This window comes from Neoarius graeffei, chromosome 18, assembly GCF_027579695.1.
Source record: "Neoarius graeffei isolate fNeoGra1 chromosome 18, fNeoGra1.pri, whole genome shotgun sequence".
Taxonomy (NCBI): Eukaryota; Metazoa; Chordata; class Actinopteri; order Siluriformes; family Ariidae; genus Neoarius; species Neoarius graeffei.
Window position 1 is genome coordinate 12,077,878 of NC_083586.1, and position 23,718 is coordinate 12,101,595.

At 47.2% G+C, this 23,718-nt stretch overlaps 1 protein-coding gene across 1 annotated transcript; it reads left to right on the forward strand.

Annotated features, from left to right (window-relative positions):
- Nucleotides 1-10,141: 10,141 nt before the first annotated feature.
- On the forward strand, nucleotides 10,142-11,743 carry LOC132866602 (uncharacterized). The gene is made up of 2 exons (XM_060899403.1): nucleotides 10,142-10,494; nucleotides 10,811-11,743. Exons 1-2 carry the CDS (start codon nucleotides 10,189-10,191, stop codon nucleotides 11,525-11,527), a joined length of 1,023 nt encoding a protein of 340 aa, XP_060755386.1. The 5' UTR covers nucleotides 10,142-10,188; the 3' UTR covers nucleotides 11,528-11,743.
- Nucleotides 11,744-23,718: the final 11,975 nt, after the last annotated feature.

Here is a 23,718-nt window from a genome sequence, read left to right on the forward strand (position 1 = left end):
TAGATAATGTTTGCACACACCCAGCTTCAAGGTTTTCACATATTCAAGCTATAAATCAAGCACAAAAGGGATGAGATGTGCTCTTCACTGAAGAAACATTATCTATTTTCTAGTGAGAGCCCTATCTTGCAAGATTGAATAAAACATTTCTTCTGTTTGCGTCAGGTTCTGGGTTTCAATGTGTTTAATTCTTTTTTTCCACCACAATCCATGGCAGCAAGGATAGAACATCACGAGTAGCAGGGACTTTTCCAGATCCAAGTTGGGGAAATTATCACCCAGTAAGTCTGATGAGCTCTCCAGAGACAGACTGATTCTTCAGAGGATGGGGATCCCCTGCTGCAGCTAATATCCAATGGACAAGGTGTGGTGAGAAAGAATTGTATGCTTCATTGATATTTTGATGTGCTGTGAAGTAATACAGTGACTATTTGCTGGAAGAGAAGTTGTGGTTTTAAAGAGTTATTATCACAACAGCGATAACAGCAGTTAGAGTCCATGGTGAGAGTCTAGCAGCGGTTAGAGTCTGCAAGCATTTTTAAGGAAGGTTTTTGGTTCATTAGAGAAACCTACCTACTGTTGATGAAAGGTGAGTAATCAGTGTAGCTACACATGATGTCTGTGACACTGGGAAATGGAGATACTGAGCAGACTGCCCTTCTCTAATGCATAGAATTAATATTTTGTGAATAAGAAGTATGGGTCATAAAAACACTAAAGCTGCAGAAGAAAAGGGTTTGGTACCATTTCCAGCCTCTCCCAATGTTAAATATATGACACAAAATTATGGTCCGGACTCATGTAAACAATAAAGGTTTGGGGTTGAATGTTGTGGCTTTCCAGAGGCAGGAAGTTTGGAGTGTTCGACAAATTTCAGCATTAGAAGAGAGCCTTAAGCAAATTGAGGAAAAAATAAAGAGAAGAAGAAAATGCACAGAGTTAATGTGGATTGGGCTGCATTTAAAATGCAGGAAGCAGAGGCTGCAATATCAGAGATGCTGGTATGTGAACTTCGCCCTGACTGCAGATGAAAGCTAGCCATAATAGTGTTTTACAGACCGCCGGATTCTGATGCTGACTATCTAAAAGAATTTAAAAAGTCCTTGCACCTTGTTGCTCGGGCAAAGTTTGATCAGATCATCATTTGTGGAGATTTCAACCTTCCACTTATGGACTGGAACACTGGGACTACAACATCTAACGACTCCACCCATAATGTCTTCACCAAACTAGTACGTGACAACTTTTTATGGCAGTTGGTAGATTTCCCCACAAGAGATGATAACATGATGGATTTCATTCTTACAAACATCCCAGAGAAACTGCGCGACATACGTGGCTTTTCTGACATTCTAAAAACTGATCATAAATTGATCAGCTTTTATTTGGATTTTAACATCCCCAAGAAACCTGTGATCAATCGCTTCGTTTACAACTTCAAGCAAGCTGACTGGAAAGGACTCAATGATGAGCTCTCTGACATACCCTGGGATATGGCCTTTGTGGATGATGACGTAGATGCATCAATATCCAACTGGAGTGACCTCTTTCTGTCCGTTGTTGTTAAGCACATTCTAAGAACTCAAGTATGAAATCACGGGCACCCACGGCTGGACAAAGAACTGTTGGTACTGATTAGAAAGAAGAACATACAGAGACGAAGAGCACATAAAACTGGATGCCTTAAAGAATGGTCAAAGTTTAAAGAACTACGACACAAGACCAAACAACTGCTGGCTAAGAAAAAGAAAGATTGTGCTCATAAGCTTAGAGACTCTTTGTCCAAGAATCCTAAACGCTTCTGGTCTCTTGTCAAGGCTTCAATGATGCAGCGTCTTAGCCCCACCTTCCTTCGTGATGTTTTTTTCTTTTCTAACAAACAGTGCTGATAAAGCTAATCTGCTGAACTCATACTTCCACTCAGTATTTACCGTTGATGATTCAACACCTCCATGTGCTGCTTACCATCCTACAAATGCACCAGACTTATCTCACATCCAGCTCACCATTACTGATGTCATCAAAGTTCTAGAGTCGCTGAATCCAATAAAAGCATGTGGACCAGATAACATCCCTTGAATGCTCTTAAAGTGCACAGCTCAACCCATCGCCCCATCACTTTGTCAACTGTTCAACTTATCGTTGTCACTTGGGTCAGTTCCAGCAAGCTGGAAACGTGCTAACATAATGCCTGTCTTCAAAAGAGATGACCCTTCTCTGGCTGCAAACTACAGACCAATCTTGCTGCTGTGCCTTGTCTCAAAAGCACTAGAATGCTGCATCTTTGATCATTGTTACCAACACTTGTCCCCATTTCTGTACCATCTCCAACATGGACTCCTTAAAGGGAAGTCAACAGTAATGCAGCTACTCACAGTCTACCATGACATCGTGGAAAACTTAGCAAGTGGCAGAGAGGTTGACACAGTCCATCTTGATCTATCCAAGGCGTTTGACAAGGTATCGCATCTGTTACTTCTCAGCAAACTTCAGAGTTATGGAGTCTCAGGCTCACTACTGCAGTGGTTACAGAGTTATCTGTGTAACAGACAGCAGCGTGTTGTCTTAGATGGAACATTCTCTGACTGGTTACCTGTGACATCTGGTGTTCTACAAGGCTCCATACTTGGACCACTACTGTTCCTTGTCTACGCCAATGATATGCCAAACTATCTTCAAGGTGATTCTAAGCTTGCCCTTTTCGCCAATGATTCGAAGCTTTATCGAGTCATAGATTCAAGATCCTGTCAGCAATCTCTCCAAGACGACATCGATTGTGTTCACCACTGGAGTGTTGACTCCAAAATGACATTCAACATATCTAAATGTAAAGTCTTGCACATGTCAAAGAAATGATCTGAAGTCGACACCAACCATTACCATTTTGGTAACCAGGACCTCTAGCAAGCTAACCACATCAAAGATCTGGGAGTCACTGTTGCGAGTGATATGACATGGGGTAAACACATCGAAGACATGTGTGCCAAGGCCAATAAGACACTCGGCCTCATAAAAAGAATCTGTGGAAGAGACATCACTGACATAAGAACAAGGAAACTTCTATTTTGCTCGTTGGTGAGGCCCAAGCTAGAGTACGCCTCCTGTGTCTGGTCGCCATACACTGCAAAACATTGCAGGCTGATCGAGAATATACAACGTAGAGCTACCAAGTTCATCTTGAACTATCCTGAGGACAAGACATACAATGAGAGGCTCATCTACCTCAAATTGCAGCCACTGGAACACAGAAGAGAGATGACTGACCTGGTCATGCTGTACAAGATAAGGAATGGGTCTACAGAAACTGAACTTAAACAGTATCTTCTTCCAGTCACATCAATCTACAAGATGCGTAACTTTGACAAGAACGACCTCGTCCAACTTACAGCACGCCATAAGCAGACTTACTAGAGGGCTTCATATCTGCCAAGAACTATAGAACTATGGGACCCAGACTGGGAAGACAGTGCTAACACAGCATACCGAGACTTTATTACAGCTGTGCAAACCTGCCTGATTGAACAATTCCCAGTGCATATGCATGTCACACAAGTCAAGACCTGCAAACAGGAGGAGGATGAAATCGTTTTGCAATACTTGCAATGCCTCATGATTGTCCATGATACACATTCTGGCTTGGAAAGACTGCATGACATGGCTATCAATAGCCAGGTCATGCCCTATGAGGCTCATTTGAAGAATGCCCTCCTGAATGGCCTGAAGCCCAAGATTACAAGAATGGTCAAAGATGGGTGTGTTACACAGGAAGTCTGCAAGCTGTCTGAGCTCAAGAGCTCAAGAGACATGCAGAGAAGAGGCTGAACAAAAAGGCAGGGCACAATCAGAAGGCCAGAGACAACACCATGCACAAAGCCATGCTCACAATGGTACAAGTAGTGGGGGACGGATACAAAGCCAGGGGAGCAGGCTGAGGTTGAGGCCATGGATGAGGTCGAGGCCATGGAAATGAGAAAAGAGGCTGTTCTGAAAACACAGGCTGTTTTGTCTGTGGAGCACAAGATCATTGGACCCATGACTGCCCCAAAAAGGTGAAAAAATGGCAAGTCTAGGGCCAACCATAGAGGAGGCAGACTGAGAGCTAGCGCAACTCCCCTCAGATCTTGTTAATAACAAAGACATTGTATGCAATGAAGACTCTGCTTTGCTTTTGCATGCAGCTATAGGGACAGAGTCCACTATATAGGAACATACACTTGTGGCAGCGGGGGTGTGGCCTAGCTTCAGTTTGTGAATGGAGAGCAGAGTCAGGGAAGGTGAATGGCAAAGTCAATGCACCTGTTGTCAATTAATGTTGTGTGTGTGTTTATTACAGTGACCGAGGAGGATAGAAAAGGAGGGAGAGCAGAGAGAAGGGATCTCCCCAAACTGGAACACAACTCTGTTTGTGTGTGTGTGTGTGTGTGTGTGTGTGTGTGTGTGTGTGTGTGTCTAAACAGATATTAAAGCTGAAAAGTGAAAGTAAAATAAAAGTGTGTGTGAATGTCATCTCTCACCTGCCATGCTTCTGTACTCCACCCACATCAGGGACTTGTTACAGTGGTGCCGAAAGCTGGGAGTACAGAAGGGAACCACCCCATGGAGTCCTCCCCATTTAAGGACCTCATCCATGCCCTCGCTACTGCACAGCAGTACCAGCATCAAATGCTGATCACCCTCTGGAAGGAGCAAGGACAACGCTTTGAAGCCTTGATGCTGGCCCAGCAGGAAAATTGCCAGGCATTCCAGCATCTGCTTGCATCAGCGGGGGTCTCAACTGCCACCATGTCACTCTCATGAAGATGGGCCCACAAGACGATCCGGAAGCCTTTATCACTCTCTTTGAGCAAGCAGCCGAAGCAGGGGGGTGGCCACTCAAGCAGCGTATGGCGCACCTACTCCCACTCCTGACTGGTGAGGTGCAGCTTGCCGTGCAGCAACTCCCCACCGACAGCCGGCTTGTATACACCAACCTGAAGAGAGCCATACTGCAGTGTGTCAGCCACTACCCGGAACAACATCACCAGCGCTTCTGGACGCTGATGTTGGGGGAGGTCGGCCAGCCGTTAGCATTCGGCCAACAGCTCCGGGATGCCTGCCGGCAGTGGCTGAAGGTGGACGACCACGACGCTGATGGGATCATCGATCTGGTGACACTGGAACAGTTTATTGCTCGACTTCTGAAAGGAATGGCGGAGTGGGTCCAGTATCATCACCCAGCATCACTGGAGCAAGCCTTCGAGTTGGCAGAGGGCCATCTGGCAGTGGTTCCAAGGCAGGCAGATGGGTCACCTCTTCTCGTTTCTTCTCTCTCTCTCTTCCCCACTCCTCTTCCCTTCCCTGCCCCTTTCCCCCACCACAGAGGTGGGGGCCAGCTCCTCCTCAGCTGGCCCATTGCACCCATGGTGTCCTCCCATCTCCCTCTTCCATGTCTGTGTCTTCTCCCCCTCAGGTGAATGAAGCCCATAATGCTGGTGCAGAGGGAAAGCCTGGGCCAGTGTGCTGGTGCTATGGGGATCTGGGGCATCTCCAGAGTCAGTGCTCCATGATGGAAGTGGGAGCTGTGGCCCAGATCTGCGATGCGCCAGAAACTGCCCTTGATCAGGCCGGAGTGTATTGTATACTGGTAAGTGTCCAAGAGGATACGTATCTCACATTGGTGGATTCCAGCTGCAATCGGACCTCAATCCACCAAAGCCTGGTGCAAGGTGAGGCATTGGGGAGAGCACAAGCAATGAAGGTTTTGTGTGTGCATGGGGATGTTCACAATTATCCTCTAGTGTCTGTCAATATTCAATTCCAGGGACAAAGGCATAGAATAATGGTGGAGGTTAATCCACATCTCACCCACCTGCTGATTTTGGGGACTGATTGGCCAGAGTTTAGAAATTTAATGGAACACATAGTAGGGTGTTGGTTCTGCAATATGTCACGAGGGGATCCTGATGTGGCATTGACTGGAGAAGCTGTCACAGAGCCATCTATGTCAGCACCATGTCAAGGTGATGCAAAGAGTGAGAAGCAGCTCTCCCCTCCTCCCTCCCTCGGGCATTCACTCAAGGATTTCCCATTAGAGTAGTCATGAGATGAGACTCTGCTTCATGCATTTGACCAAGTGAGAGTAATCGATGGTCAAACTCTCCAGCCAAATGTGGCACCTTCCATCCCGTATTTCACAATTATTAAAGATAGGCTGGATCAAGTGATGCAGGACACTCAAACTGGTGAACAGATAACACAGTTGTTAATCCCTAAGAGCCGTAGGGAACTCGTGTTCCATGTGGCTCACTTTAATCCCATGGCCAGACACTTAGGACAGGATAAAACACTAGCCCGAATAATGGCCCAGTTCTATTGGCCAGGGATTTGCAGGGACGTTCATCAGTGGTGTGTGGTGTGCCGTGAATGCCAATTAGTAAATCCTGCAGCCACTCCAAAAGCACCTTTGCACCCATTCCCTCTAATCGAGACCCCCTTCAAGAGAATTGGTATGGATTGCGTTGGGCCATTCAATCAGTCAGCATGAGGATATCATTTTATTTTAGTCTTGGTGGACTATGCAATGCAATATCCAGAAGCAATGCTGCTCTGCAATATCTCATAACATGGAAGCACTCTTCCATGTTATCTCCCAGGTTGGGATTCCGAAAGAAATCCTGATGGACCAAGGCACTATGTTTATGTCATGCTCACTGCATGAACTGTATGAGTTATTGGGAATTACATCTATCTGCACCAGTGTCTATCACCCACAAATGGATGGTTTGGTGGAGAGGTTTAATGAAACAATTAAAAATTTAATTCAGAAATTTGTAAGTGAAGACATGTAATTCGGGTAAATGGCTCATCTCATCTCATCTCATTATCTCTAGCCGCTTTATCCTTCTACAGGGTTGCAGGCAAGCTGGAGCCTATCCCAGCTGACTACGGGCGAAAGGCGGGGTACACCCTGGACAAGTCACCAGGTCATCACAGGGCTGACACTTAGATAGACAACCATTCACGGTCAATTTAGAGTCACCAGTTAACCTAACCTGCATGTCTTTGGACTGTGGGGGAAACCGGAGCACCTGGAGGAAACCCACACAGACAGAGGGAGAACATGCAAACTCCACACAGAAAGGCCCTTGCCGGCCACGGGGCTCAAACCTGGACCTTCTTGTTGTGAGGCGACAGCGCTAACCACTACACCACCGTGCCGCCACAAAAATATTATTCTTGGTCATTTATTTATTCAGAAAAATGATCCAATATTACATATCTGTGAGTGGCAAAAGTATGTGAACCTTTGCTTTCAGTATCTGGTGTGACCCCCTTGTGTAGCAATAACTGCAACTAAATGTTTCCAGTAACTGTTGATCAGTCCTGCACACCAGCTTGGAGGAATTTAGCCCATTACTCCATACAGAACAGCTTCAACTCTGCGATGTTGGTGGGTTTCCTCACATGAACTGCTCACTTCAGGTCCTTCCACAACATTGCGATTGGATTAAGGTCAGAACCTTGACTTGGCCATTCCAAAACATTAACTTTATTCTTCTTTAACCATTCTTTGGTAGAACAACTTGTGTGGTCATTGTCTTGCTGCATGACCCACCTTCTCTTGAGATTCAGTTCATGGACAGATGTCCTGACATTTTCCTTTAGAATTCACTGGTATAATTCAGAATTCATTGTTCCATCAATGATGGCAAGCCATCCTGGCCCAGATGCAGCAAAACAGGCCCAAACCATGATACTACCACCACCATGTTTCACAGATGGGATAAGGTTCTTATGCTGGAATGCAGTGTTTTCCTTTCTCCAAATATAATGCTTCTCATTTCAACCAAAAAGTTCTATTTTGGTTTCATCCATCCACAAAACATTTTTTCAATAGCTTTCTGGCTTGTCCATGTGATCTTTAGAAGACTGCAGATGAGCAGCAATGTTCTTTTTGGAGAGCAGTGGCTTTCTCCTTGCAACCCTGGCATGCACACCATTGTTGCTCAGTGTTCTCCTGATGGTGGACTCATGAACATTAACATTAGCCAATGTGAGAGAGGCCTCTGGTTGCTTAGAAGTTACCCTGGGGTCCTTTGTGACCTCGCTGATTATTACACGCCTTGCTCTTAGAGTGATCTTTGTTGGCCAACCACTCCTGGGGAGGGTAACACTGGTCTTGAATTTCCTCCATTTGTACACAATCTGTCTGACTGTGGATTGATGGAGTCCAAACTCTTTAGAGATGGTTTTGTAACCTTTTCCAGCTTGATGAGCATCAACAATGCTTTTTCTGAGGTCCTCAGAAATCTCCTTTGTTCGTGCCATGATACACTTCCACAAACATGTGTTGTGAAGATCAGACTTTGATAGATCCCTGTTCTTTAAATAAAACAGGGTGCCCATTCACACCTGATTGTCATCCCATTGATTGAAAACACCTGACTCTAATTTCACCTTCAAATTAACTGCTAATCCTAGAGGTTCATATACTTTTGCCACTCACAGATATGTAATATTGGATCATTTTCCTCAATAAATAAATTACCAAGTATAATATTTTTGTCTCATTTGTTTAACTGGGTTCTCTTTATCTACTTTTAGGACTTGTGTGAAAATCTGATGATGTTTTAGTTCATATTTATGCAGAAATATAGAAAATTCTAAAGGGTTCACAAACTTTCAAGCACCACTGTATATGGGTGAAAGCCACATGGAATTTTAGACATGCTGCGGGAAAATTGGGGGAGGGACCTTCACCAAGTATTAACGAAATTCAATACATTCTCGATCTGCAATCAAAGCTCCACAACCTCACACATTTAACCCAGGAGAATTTGCAGCAGACACAAGAACATCAAGCCTGGCTGTATGACAGGGGCATGCACCTTAGAGAGTTCACTCCGGGAGACAAAGTCCTCATGTTATTGTCCAAGTCGAGCTCCAAATTAGTCACCAAGTGGCAAGGGCCCTTCAAGGTCACACAGCGAATCAGAGATGTCGACTATGAGGTGAGGTGAACGGATAGGGGCAGGGCCCTGCAAATATACCACCTCAACCTATTACAGTTTTTCTCAATTGGTTTGGCTCATTTCCTGAAACTGAGATGACATTCTCAAAATAACATGGACAAATCCCCAAACCCACTTGCAACTTCTCACAACAGATTGGCATTTCTCATTGCTTTCGTCAAATTGCAAATCCTTTGTACATGTCTCCGGTGTCTAGTGCATCCTTGCAAATGGTTATGTACAAGTGGCCCACAGTTAACACAATCATCCCACATTTAGCTCAACTTCCAAATGAATATATGTTCATAATCTATCCCAATTAGCTGCTTCTCAATGTTATGGTCGTTCCCTCCAAAACATGTCAGAACAATTTCATCGTATAAGCCATCATATGCAGAATAGTCTGCTCAATTGTCAAAATTAGTCAAGGACATAATACAATATAGTATATATATATATATTTTTGTCAGAAGAATTTGGAAGATTTTTGGAATAAATACATGGCAGTTAGGTGAATAAGTGACAGGTGAATTCAGGTTTAGACTAATGATGGAGGAGTTTCCCACATCACAGATGACCAATCCAACAGTTTGTGGAGTTACCTGGCAGGTGTTGTGTATGACTGTGCCTACGGCCATACATGTATATATAGAGCTTGGCCTGGTGCCAGTACTATTTGCAGAATGAATATGGAGGAACCTCAACAAGGTCAACTTCCAGCTGGAGGAAGGGGAAGAGGAAGAGATGGAGGAGGAAGGAGAGGAAGAGGAAGAGGGGTGCGTATGCGTGGTGGTGGAGTAGGGGGAAGAGGGCGAGGCGTGCGTAGGCATCACACTGTCCCCGATGAAATTAGAGCCACCATTATTGACCATGTTGTCAATCATGGTCTAACCATGGCAGAGGCAGGGCGCCGAGTGCAGCCTAACGTGCCACGCTCTACAGTCTCTTCCATCATTCAAACCTTTCGCAGGGAAAACAGGTATGCACCCAGGCAGTGATGGAATTACAATTTTTGCTTGGAAAGGTGTGTGTGTGTGTGTGTGTGTGTGTGTGTGTGTGCGTGCACGCCTGCACGTGTGTGCATGTGTGTAGGCCTATACTGCAAAATCGTATGATGCAGTGTTCATAGTACAGTAAATTGGACAAAATAAAGCAAATTACAGTTGCAGTTTAGAGTAGTTTTGCAGTGCAAATTGTCATGTTGTCCGTGTCTATCTGCAGAATTGGGCGACAGCCTCCTGTGGGCGGTAGAAGGAGATTGCTCACAGATCCCCAGGAACAAGCCATCTGCAACATGGTCATACAGAACAATGCCATTACACTCACACAGATCCGCAATGCAGTCCTTGAAGACCAAGCCATCTTCCACAATATCAACTCCATTAGTGTATCAACCATAGACCGGGTACTCAAGAGAAACCGTATGACAATGAAACAAATATACAGGGTACCATTTGACAGGAATACAGAGAGGGTAAAAGAACTGCGGTACCAGTATGTGCAGGTAAGTCAATTACTGTATTTGTTTTCCACCATTGTAACCTATACACTATGCAGAGGTTCAAAGTTTGGGGGGTTTTCCGTATCTTTACTGTACCTTTGGAATCCAGTATCTGACCACAGAATTTTGCCTAAGAACTGTAACAGAAAACTGTGATCAGTATTTCTCCATTTTGTGTCACATACCAGCTGGAGTATCTCTGCATAGGCCAGCATAGGTTTGGAACCGTTGCAGGTTATATTGACTTTGTGAAGAAGATATTACTGCTGTGTATGACCCATCTGCATGATTTGGTTTTACCTGTGTTTCTCTTTTGTAGAGAATAATGGCATTGGAGGGAATAGAAACACCTCATCTCCTGGTGTTTGTGGACGAGGCAGGTTTCAATCTGGCCAAGTGCCGCAGGCGCGGACGTAACATCATTGGCCAGCGGGCCACAGTAGACGTCCCGGGTCAAAGAGGAGGAAATATCACAATGTGTGCGGCCATTTCTGACAATGGTGTGGCCACACATATTGCAAGCCTAGGCCCATACAACACGCAGAGGCTCCTCCTCTACCTGGATCGTCTGTATGTGGATTTGGTCCCCGAGAATGAAAGGGGACTCGAAGCGCCCCACCTATCACAATTTGTCATTGTGTGGGACAATGTCAGCTTTCACCGTGGCCCACTCATCAGAGCGTGGTTCGACACCCATCCAAGGATGCGTAATGTTTTTTTACCACCATACTCGCCATTCCTCAATCCCATTGAAGAATTTTTTTCTGCTTGGAGGTGGAGGGTTTATGAACGCCACATTGGGGATCAGAGGTCTCTCCTCAATGCCATGGATGCTGCCTGCGATGACATCACAGGCGATCAGTGTCGGGGTTGGCTAAGACATTCACGCCGCTTCTTTCCACGCTGCATCGCAAGGGAGAACATCCGGTGCGATGTTGATGAAAATCTGTGGCCAAACAGAGAGCAGCGGATGGATGGCCTGGAGGATGAGGAAGGCTACCAGGAGAGGGTGGGGGAAGACAGCAACAGCGACTAATCCAAGTGTTAAACTTGTGGAACTTGCTTTTTTCAATTCCTTTTTTGGTTCATGTTTATATTTTGTGATATAGCCTATAGACGCATGACATCACATGCAGGAGGTAAATGCATATTTTCCTTTTACTGTATACCTATACTCTCTGTTCGTAATGCAGTAATGCATGCAATTTTGTTTGTGTGAAAATTGTGTGAATAAACAATTTCTTTGGTGAAATGAGTGCACTGTGTGTGGTGTCAAACTTTGGAGGCTGCTGTCACTGTAAAACCCTATTTCTCCAGTTTTATATATAATAGTATTCCTTTAGCTAGACCTCTGACAAACTGTCTAAGCATTTTGACTTGCAGTGCTTACACGATGCCAAAGGGACAATGCATTTTGGGGGTATTGACTATTTATTTGAGAAGGATATTTAGTTTTGACACATGGATAAACTGTTTTGGGAGAGATATGAGCATTTGCAGATGATCCATGTAATTGTGTTGAGCCATCCAGGTCATTTAGACAGAAGCACTTAATGAACAAAAATGAGGCCAAGCAATTGAGAAGGATCTATGCCATTTTTATGGTACTGACTATTTACATGGGAAAGGGATTTCCTTTTGAAGCGTGAATGAATGGTTTTGGGAGAGATATGACATTTTGCTGGTTATCTGAAGGGTTGTGCAGAGCTGTATCACTGTTTCGCAAAATGACCTTATAGTTATAGGAATGTCATCTCAGTTTCAAGAAATGAGCCAAACCAATTGAGAAAAACTGTAAAAAATTGGAACAAGGGGGTCCTTGTGGCGTTGAAGTCGGTAGTTCCAGACAAGGTGGAGCTGGGGCTGGAAGTAAAAACAACCAAAACCACAACCCAAACGGCTCCCTTGTGGAGACCACCTCTCACCGGACCAACTCACAGAGGTTGGCAAGTTGCAAGAGGAATTTTTCTGATGTGTTCTTGCCCCTTCCTGGCTGCACCCACCTCATAGAACACTACATTGAAATGCCCCTGGGGGTGGTGGTGCATAGCTGCCCTTACCGCTTACCCGAACACAAAAAAGGTGGTTTAGGATGAACTCAAGGCCATGCTCGACATGGGCATAATCGAGGAATCACACAGTGTCTGGAGCAGCCTGGTGGTCCTGGTACCCAAGACTGACTGGTCAGTCCAGTTCTGTGTAGAATATAGAAAAGTCAATGCGGTGTCTAAATTTGATGCATACCCAATGCATTGATGTGTTGCTTGGTCTGTTAGGTGCTGCTCACTTTTATTCATCACTGGATTTAATGAAGGGCTATTGGTAGATCCCCTTGACTCTTCTATACTGAGAGAAAGCAGCCTTTTCCACACCATTTGGATTACACCAGTTGGTCATGCTCCCTTTTGGGTTATTTGGGGCTCCCTCTATGTTCCAGTGGCTCATGGACAAGATCCTCCATCCACATGGCATCTATGTGGCAGCATACCTTGACGACATCATTGTGCACAGCAATGAAAAGTGTGTAATTAGGTGGGTGGAAGTATAGTATCTGGGTTTCCACTTGGGTCGTGGGTAGGTGCGTCCCAAAATCGACAAGATGGCAGCGATTGCAGCCTGCCTGAGGCTCAAGACCAAAAAGGGGGTGAGACAGTTCCTGGGGCTGGCTGGCTACTATCGTAGGTTCATATCTAATTATTCGGATGTCATCAGCCTACTGACTGATCGCACTAAAAAGGGAGCACCAGATCCAGTCCAGTGGACAGAGCAGTGGCAACAGGCTTTCACCAAGGTAAAAGCTGAACTATGTGGGGGCCATTTTGCATTTCCCCAACTTCTCTCTCCCCTTTATTTTGCAGACAAATGCATCAGACAGAGGGCCATTTTGTCCCAGAAGGTGGAGGGTGAGGAATGTCCCATGCTGTACATCAGCTGCAAGCTCTTGATGCATGAAAGTAAGTACAGCACCATAGAAAAGGAGTGCCTGGCCATCAAGTGGGCAGGCCTCACCCTCTGATACTACCTGCTGGGATACCCTTTCATCCTCTGTTTGGACCATGTGCCCCTCCAGTGGTTCCATCACATGAAAGATGCCAATGCACGGATCACCCATTGGTATCTCACCCTCCAGCCATTTAAATTTGAGGTGGTCCACAGGCCGGGGGTGCAGATAGTGGTGGCGGACTTCCTGTCCCTTTGGGGAGGGGGGACTCCTGCAGGCCGGATGGCTCCCCAGCCTGAGTTGGATGGTGAGGTTATGTGGCAGCAAGGGCATGGCCTAGCATCAGTTTGTGAATGGAGGGTGGGCCCAGTGAAGGTGAGTGGCAAAGTAAATGCACTTGTTGTCAATTAATATTGTGTGTGTTTGTTGCAGTGATGAAGATAAAAAAAGGAGGGAGAGAGCAGAGAGAAGGGATCTCCCCAGACCAGAACACAGCTGTGTGTGTGTGTGTGCACGTGTGCACGCATGCACATGTGTCTGTGTGTGGCTAAACAGACATTATAGCTGAAAGGCAAAAGTAAAATAAAAGTGTGTGTGTACATCATCTCTCACCTGCTGTGTTTCTGTACTCCACCCACATCATGGACTTATTGCAACACTCTTTATACAAATGAGGTGTGACAAAAAAAATCCTATGTTTACTCTAACTGTCTCTGGTAAATCTCTCAGCTTTCTAGTAGGCTCAGGAGCAGACACTCTGTAATTAAGGCTTCAGATTTTTCTATTCTGCCAAAGATCAGTAGATGGTTCCAGATAAATGTGGGCACTTCAGGACAACAGGTTTTGGAGAAATTCACTGTTCCCCTTCCATGCAGCCTAAGTGAGTCTGAAACTTTTAAATTCTTATTTTTGCTGCCACATTGCTGTCCAGTAAACCTGTTAGGTAGACACCTAATGCACAAAATTAAGTCTCATTAGCACCCCCCCCCAAGGGGATTGAAATGATAAGGACCTCAATGGAGGATAACCCTAGCTCGATTATGGTAAGGTTAAACCCTACGTTTCCTCTTTATGTGTATAAATGGAGACTAGCATCCTCAGATACCTTCTCTATGAACTGTAAACTGGTTAAAATGGCAAAAACACATACTAATCTCTACAACACAGAATATATGTTACCTGCTGAACTCCATTGCACAGTCCATGTGAGCCGTGATATGCCAGATGATAAGTTTGAGCAAGAATAGTTTAGAGAGGACAAGAAGTATGAGAAGATTATTCTTAGAAAGATGTTTTGGTCAGTGCACAGATGTGTGGTGTATGTTAGTCCTTCTCAGGAAGAGTCAGGACAGAGCCTTGGGTTTGACTCACATGCAGAACTGTGCGAGTTATTGGTGAAAGAAAAGGGGGAGTGCTGGAAAGATTTGGACCCATGGGTGTGTGCATGTGTGAATGAGTGTGACTGGTGCTATACTGAAGAGCTGATGGTATTGTACAGTAAAACATTAGATGCTTATCAGATGGACCTAAATTTCATTGTCCCTGCAGTGAGAGAAATTGTTTTAGCAGGAAAAGACATGGGGGGGATGGTCTGATTGGCAGTTTCCTAAAATGACCATTGATTCTCCATGTCTTGCAGAAGTGCCTAAACATCTCTGGGCAACAGGTAAACATGATGTAGGCCTCATAAAAGGCATAGAACCAGTGGTGATCATCCCAAACTCAGAGTTCAGGCCATGTCAAAGCCAATATCCACTAAAACCTGAGGCCATAGAGGGCATTAGGCCCGTGTTCAACTCCTTAAAAGCAGCAGGAGTTATTGCAGATTGTCCAGGCTCCCCTGTGCACACTCCTATCTTCCCTGTTAAGAAACACACTGAACCAGGCTAACCTACTGAATAGTGTTTCATGCAAGACTTACAGGCTGTCAATGCTGCTGTCCATGCTAGAGCCCCTAATGTCCCAAATCCACATCCTATCCTTTTACGGATACCATCTAATAGCACTCATTTTTCAGTTGTGGACTTGGCCAATACTTTCTTCAGCATCCTGGTGCACCCAGACAGCCAATATTGGCTTGCTTTTCAGTTTGAGGGCCACCCCTACACTTTTACTTGCCTGTGTCAAGGTTTTTATGAAGCACCCACTATTTATAATGAAGCCCTGAGGCAGAGCCTTAAGCCTCACTCACAACCCGCCGTAAGTGTTTTGGACACGCACATGTCGCAGGGTCTGGTAGCTTGCAGCTGTGCCACAGGGTCGCAGTGAACCCAGGGGAAAGACTGGGGGAAGAGTATGGGCAAAGTACTTGTCAAGTACAGGTTGCACACCTGACTTCCTTGAGGCGTGGGAAAAATTGCACCATTAGCCCGTGGAAAGCATATGTCTGATGCACTTGATCAGTGTGTGTTCAGTGAGTGTGGAGTATGTGAGACTTGCATTTTACCAGTTTCCTGCACTACGAGTTTGGGCTGCACTTGTGAAGCATGTGTGATGCATGTGATTAGCATGTTACAATAACTCATAACTTGCATGTGATGCAAGCCAGGAGTGGGTATAAAACCAGTGTGTCTGCAGCATTCTGCATCTGTCTTTCAGCTGAACAACATTGGAAATTTTGTGGGAAAATTTGAAAAATTTTCGGTTTAAAGTTTAGAAAATGGGACCCAAGAAGAAGCAAGCAAAAGTGAAGTAACCCAGCCTGAAACAGCAGAGGGGGAGGAGGAGAGAGAATTTGATGGTGATGGTAGCAGTACCAGCAAGCCCTGCACAGACAGGGAGAAGTATGCCTTCAAGCTGGCAGAAGGCACAGCATCCTGCCAGAGGTATTTTCACAGGTAAATACACATGCTTTAAACATTCATTTCAGCATCTATATGCTTATATAATTAATATTATATATGCTGATTTTCATGTATGTTTCAGCTAATGACGCCCAGAAGTGAGGACATTGCAATCCCATCATCACTGTCAGGCCATTGTGCCATGCTCAGTGATGAGGACAAGGACATCCCAACACCCCATCCCACCACTCAGCAGGAGTAGGAGCAGGACAGTAGCTTGGAGTCAAAGTGTGTTTCAGTGCCCAAACTGTTGAGCTATTTAGTTGGGATTTTTTTGCAGTGTAATAAAATGCGTTATTCCCTTATACTCATGTTTTATTATTTGATGTTTGCATGGTAAATTAAACATATACTCAAATAAAAACAGCAAATGAGGTGGTCTTCTTCCCTTCTAAAATGCTACATGCTACAAGATTGGTTCCTTGGTTCCTCCCTAATATATATATACCCAGAGTCTTGCCCCTCGTGCACTGCATGCAGGTTGCGTGTGCTGTGTGCACACCACACATAGAGGTAGAAAGTGAGATGTACTTCTGTCTTGCATGCCGCACAAACAGCAAATGTGGAATACTTGTATAGTATTTCTGAGGCATGTCACTCATACAATGAGTGTGCATCTGTGGCAGCAGGGGCATAGCCAAGCGTCGGTCTGTGACCAGAGGGCAGAGTCGGGGAAGGTAAGTGGCAGAATCACTGCACCTGAGGTTGATTAATGTGTTTCTGTGTCTTCCCCAGTGACTGCGCCCTATTTAAGGAAGAGAGCAAGAGCAGAGCGGGCTCTCTCCCCAACCAGACGACTGGAGTGTGTGTGTGTGTGTGTGTGTGTGTGTGTGTGTGTGTGTATAGTTAAAGCTGAAAAGCTAAAATAAATGGGCTTTGTGAATTCAGTTCTGGCCTGCCGTCCTTCTGTGCTCCACCCACCCATCCGAACTGCTACAGTGATGCCGAAACCTGGGACTTGGAGCGCCAAAGCAGAACAGCCCCATGGAGTCCTCCCCTTTTGCCGAGCTGGTCCACGCCCTCGCCACGGCCCAGCAAAGCCAGCACCAGGCACTAGTCGCCCTCCAGAAGGAACAGGAACAGCGGTTCGAGGCCCTGGTGCTGGCTCAGCAGGAAGAGCGACAGACGTTCCGGCACCTCCTCGCGTCAGCGGGGTCCACCGCTGCAGGGCCGTCCCCCTTCACCCTGATGAAGATGGGCCCGCAGGACAACCCCGAGGCCTTCCTCACATTCTTTGAGCAGGTGGCAGAGACCTCGGGGTGGCCGATGGAACAGTGCACAGCACGCCTCCTCCCCCTGCTAATGGGAGAGGCACAGCTGGCCGCGCTACAGCTCCCCGGCGACCACCAGCTGGCCTACGTGAACCTTTGCTGGGCTGTCCTCCAGCATGTGGGGCACACCCCCAAGCAACAACGGCAGCGCTTCCGCGCTTTGCACTTGGAGGAAGTCGGCCGGCCGTTCGCGTTTGGCCAGCAACTCCGGGATGCCTGCGGGCAGTGGTTGAGGGCCGACAACCGTGACGCCGAGGGGATCATCGACCAGGTGGCAGTAGAGCAGTTCATCGCACGTCTACCAGCCGGAACGGCAGAGTGGGTCCAGTGCCACCGCCCGGCATCACTGGATCAGGCAATTGAGCTGGCGGAGGACCATTTGGCAGCTGTCCTGATGGCAGGACAGCAGACAACCTCTTCTCCCTTCTCTCTCTCTCTCTCTCCCTCTCCTCCTGTGTCTCATTCTCGCCCCGTTCCCCCACCACAGAGGTGGGGGCTGGCCCCACCCCAGCTGGTCTGCTGCACCCGCGGTGCCCTCCCATTTCTCCCTTCTGTGTCTGTCTCTCCACCCCCTCAGGTGAGTGAGCCCCAGAGCACCAGTGCAGAGAGGAAGCCCGGGCTGGTTTGCTGGCGCTGTGGGGAGCCAGGTCACCTCCAACAGCAGTGTTTGGCAATGGAGGTGGGCACGGTGGTTTGGATCCCCGACGTGCCAGCAGCCACCCTCAATCGGGCCAGAGCATATCGCATACCTGTGAGTATCCAAGAGGATACACATCAGGCGTTGGTGGATTCTGGTCGTAATCAGACCTCAATCCACCAAAACCTGGTGCAAGACAAGGCATTGGGGGGAGCACAATTGGTGAAGGTGTTGTGTGTGCACGGGGATGTTCACAGCTACCCTTTAGTGTCGGTCCACATTTTTTTCGAGGGGAAAAATTTATAGTGAAGGCAGCGATTAATCCTTGCCTCACCCACTCGATAATTTTGGGGACGGATTGGCAGGGATTTGGGGAATTAATGAGTCACCTAGTGAAGAGTGGGTCCTGCCGTAGTTTAATAAGGGGAGGTCCCGGTGTCACATTGGCAGGAGCAGCTGTCACAGAGCTGTCTACGTCACCTCCGCGTCAGAGTGAGGAGCCACCGACTCCTACTCTCTCTATTGGGGAATCCCTCGTGGATTTCCCGTTAGAGCAGTTGCGAGATGAGACTCTGCGGCATGCATTTGACCAAGTGAGAGTAATCGATGGTCAAATGCTCCAGCCAAATGCCACCCCGTCCTTCCCCTACTTCGCAATTATGAAGGATAGATTATACCGAGTGACGCAGGACACTCAAACTAAAGAGCAAGTCAAGCAGCTGTTGATTCCGAAGAGCCGCTGGGAATTGGTATTCCAGGCGGCTCACTTTAATCCCATGGCTGGACACTTAGGGCAGGATAAAACACTAGCCCGAATAATGGCCCAATTCTATTGGCCAGGGATTTGCTGCGATGTCCGTAGGTGGTGTACAGCGTGCCATGAATGCCAGTTAGTAAATCCAGCAGCCATTCCAAAAGCGTCTTTGCACCCTCTCCCATTAATCGAGACCCCGTTCAAAAGAATTGGGATGGATCTCGTTGGGCCATTAGATCGGTCAACACGAGGGTACCGCTTTATATTAGTTCTGGTGGACTATGCAACGCAATACCTGTAAGCGGTGCCTCTTTGCAATATCTTAGCATGCAGTATTGTGGAGGCGCTCTTCCGCGTTATCTCCCAAGTTGGAATCCTGAAAGAGATTCTGACTGACCAAGGCACCTCGTTTATGTCACGTACACTAAATGAACTGTATAGGTTGTTGGGTATTAAGCCAATCTGCACAGCGTGTATCACCCACAAACAGACAGTTTAGTTGAATGGTTCAATCACACCCTCAAGAATATAATTAAAAAATTCGTAAGTGAGGGCGCACGTAATTGGGATAAGTGGCTCGAACCCTTGTTGTTTTCAGTGCAAGAGGTCCCCCAAGCCTCTACGGGGTTCTTCCCGTTTGAATTGTTATACGGGCGTAAGCCGCGCGGCATTCTAGATGTGCTGCAGGAAAATTGGGAGGAGGGACCTTCACTAAGTAAAAATGAAATCCAATACATTATTGACCTGCACGCAAAACTACACACACTCACACACCTAACCCAGGAGAATTTGCGGCAGGCCCAAGAATGACAAACCCGCCTGTACGACAAGGGTACGCGCCTCAGGGAGTTTGCACTGGGAGATAAAGTACTTGTACTTTTGCCCACATCGAGCTCCAAATTAGTCGCCAAGTGGCAAGGACCCTTTGAGGTCACACAGCGAGTCGGGGACGTTGATTATGAGGTGAGGCGAACGGACAGGGGTGGGGCGTTACAGGTTTACCACCTCAATCTGCTCAAACTCTGGAACGAGGAGGTCCCTGTGGCGTTGGTGTCAGTGGTTCCAGAGAAGGCAGAGCTGGGGCCAGAGGTTCAAAAGGGAACATTGGCATCACGTACCTCTCCGGTCCCCTGTGGAGACCACCTCTCCCCAACCCAACTCGCGGAGGTTGCCCAGTTGCAGACCGAGTTTTTGGACGTATTCTCGCCCCTGCCCGGCCACACCAACCTCATAGAGCACCACATTGAGACGCCTCCGGGGTAGGTAGTGCGTAACTGCCCTTACAGGCTACCCGAACACAAGAAAAAAGTAGTTCGGGAAGAACTCGAGGCCATGCTCAAAATGGGCATCGTCGAGGAGTCCCACAGTGACTGGAGCAGCCCAGTGGTCTTGGTACCCAAGGCCGACGGGTTGGTCCGGTTCTGTGTGGACTATAGGAAAGTCAACGCGGTGTCTAAATTCGACGCGTACCCAATGCCTCGTATTGATGAGTTGCTCGATCGACTAGGCACAGCTCGCTTTTACTCAACACTGGATTTAACAAAGGATTATTGGCAGATCCCCTTGACTCCATTATCCCAAGAAAAAACGACCTTTTCCACACTGTTCGGCTTACACCAGTTTGTCACACTTCCTTTTGGGCTGTTTGGGGCGCCCGCTACATTTCAGCGGCTGATGGATAGGGTCCTCCACCCCCACGCCACCTATGCGGCCGCCTACCTCGACGATATCATGATCTATAGTAATGACTGTCCGAGGCACCTCAAACATCTGAGGGCTGTCTTTAGGTCGCTGAGGTGAGCGGGTCTCACAGCCAACCCGAAGAAGTGTGTGATTGGATGGGTGGAAGTACGGTATCTGGGCTTCCACTTGGGCAACGGGCAGGTGTGTCCCCAAATTAACAAGACAGTGGCAATTGCGGCCTGCCCGAGGCCCAAGACCAAAAAGGGTGTGAGACAGTTCCTGGGGCTGGCTGGCTATTATCATAGGTTTATACCTAACTATTCGGACGTCACCAGCCCACTGACTGATCTGACTAAAAAGGGGGCACCAGATCCAGTCCAGTGGACGGAGCAATGCCAGTGGGCTTTTTCTGAGGTAAAGGCTGCACTGTGTGGGGGGCCACTTTTACACTCCCCTGACTTTTCTCTCCCCTTTATGTTACAGACGGATGCATCGGACAGAAGGCTGGGGGCTGTTTTGTCCCAGGAGGTGGAGGACCGCCCAGTATTGTACATCAGTAGGAAGCTGTCGGTGTTTGAGGGGCGCTACAGCACCATTGAAAAGGAGTGCCTAGCGATCAAGTGGGTGGTCCTCGCCCTCCGTTACTACCTGCTGGGATGCTCTTTCACCCTCTGTTCGGACCATGCGCCCCTCCAGTGGCTCCACCGCATGAAGGATTCCAACGTGTGGCTCACCCATTGGTATCTGGCACTCCAACACTTCAACTTCAAGGTGATCCACAGGCCGGGGGTGCAGATGGCTGTGGCGGACTTCCTCTTCCATCAAGGGGGGGAGAGTCGGCTGCAGGCCAGACGGCCGCCTGGCCCGAGTTGGGCGGTGGGGGTATGTGGCAGCGGGGGCATGGCCAAGCATTGGTCTGTGACTGGAGGGTGGAGTCGGGGAAGGTAATTGGCAGAATCACTGCACCTGAGGTTGATTAATGTATTTGTGTGTCTTCCCCAGTGACTGCACCCTATTTAAGGAAAAGAGTAAGAGCAGAGCAGGCTCTCTCCCCAACCAGATGACTGGAGTGTGTGTGTGTATATGTGTATAGTAAAAGCTAAAATAAACGGGCTTTGTGAACTCAGTTCTGGCCTGCCGTCCATCTGTGCTCCACCCACCCATCCGAACTGCTACTGCATCACTCATGTGTTTTACTGTCATCGCAAAAAGCCCCTATTAGCCATGCTGCTGACTTGGTTCAGTTATATAAAAGGAATATAGGTCCCATACATAGTGTATGCATTCTTGATTTGTCGCAAGACCCATAGAATTTGCATGTGTAGGACCAAAAGTCTCCATGGGCAGTCTGCGACCTTCTATGGTGCTGAACACACGCAAGTGTCGCACTAGTCTTAAGCATGGTTTTGCCAATATTTTTTACCATAGACCACCTGTAGCAGCCCGTACGGCGGGTTGTGAGTGAGGCTTTAGTTCTCTCTGTCTGACTGAAGGATCTGCCCTTCTCCAGTATGTGGATGATCTGCTGGCCTCACCCTCAGAAGCGCAGTGTAGAAGAGACACCATAAAACTTCTGCAGCATTTTGCTGCAGAAGGACACAAGGCAAGCCTCCATAAGCTTCAGTTTGTCCAAATGCTTGTTAAGTTCTTAGGACATAACACTTAGGACATCACTTAAGTGAGGACAGAGTTGCTGCCATCCAAAACATTCCCAAGCCCATTGCAAAGAAACCACTGATGTCATTCTTTGGGATGTGCTCCAATTGTCATTCTGTCATACCCAATTATGCTATTCTTGAATCTCCCCTCAGCTCTCTGATCCATGGAAAGTGACTCCAGGCACACAACACTGTTACTTGGACCCCCGAGATGGAGGAGGCATTCATTTGACTAAAAACAGCTCTTCGACGTACACCCACACTGAGTATTCCAGATCCAACACATCCCTTTACTCAGACAGTAGATGAGAGAAATGGGTGTATTACATCAGTGCTCCTGCAAGAGCATCCAGCTTGGCCGAATAATAGTTTTGACCGGTTGCCTATTATTCAGCCAAGCTGGATCCTGTGGCTGTGGGGTTTCCACTCTGCCTTAGGCAATAGCTGCAGCTGAAAAGGGAGTGGTTGCATCCAGGGATGTTGTGGAATTTGTGGGCCTAACACTTTCAGTCCCACATGCAATTTCAATACTCTTACTTGAACAAAAGACATCACATTTGTCAGCAGTGCGCTGGCTCAGGTACAATGCAGTTCTCTTGGAAATGCCTGATATCACAGTGAAACATTGCACAGTCTTGAATCCTGTGACTCTCCTTCCAACAGAGGAGGATGGAGAGCCCCATTGCTGCATCACAACAGTTTCTCAGGTCTGCAGTCCACCTTCAGACCTCTCTGAGGTCCCACTACACAATCTGGACCTAATCCTTTTTGTGGATGGGTCTGCCTTGCAAGACCCTGAGTCAGGCACAAGTCAGGTCAGGTTTGCAATTGTTTCAGAACACTGTTCTCACCACAGCATCACTCCATAAGCATTATTCTGTGCAGGCAGCATAGCTTGTGGCCCTCACAGAAACATGCAGATTAGCTGAAGGTAAGTCAGTGACTATCTACACAGACAGTAGGTATGCTTTTGGTGTTGTCCATGACTTTGGCACCCTGTGGAAGCATAGAGGCTTTCTTACCTCCACAGGGATGCCTATTATACATCACACACTTACTCAACAGCATCTTGATGCTGTCTTGCTTCCTAAACAAGTAGCAATTTGTAAATGTGATGCCCATATTAATGCCTCTGATCTGTTTCCTTAGGTAATGCTGCTGCAGACACTACTGCAAAGGCCACAACATCCAAGTGCTCCCATCATGCACATGCATTAACCTCTGTTTCTTCCACAGCAATAACACTGTGTCAGCGGGGCCATGGTCAAGCATCGGTCTGTGACCGGAGGGCGGAGTCAGGGAAGGTAAGTGGCAGAATCACTGCACCTGATGTTAGTTAATCTGTGTTTGTGTGTCTTCCCCAGTGACCGTGCCCTATATGAAGAGAGAGAGAGCAGAGGAAGGTAGCTCTCTCCCCAGCCAGATGACTGGTGTGTGTGC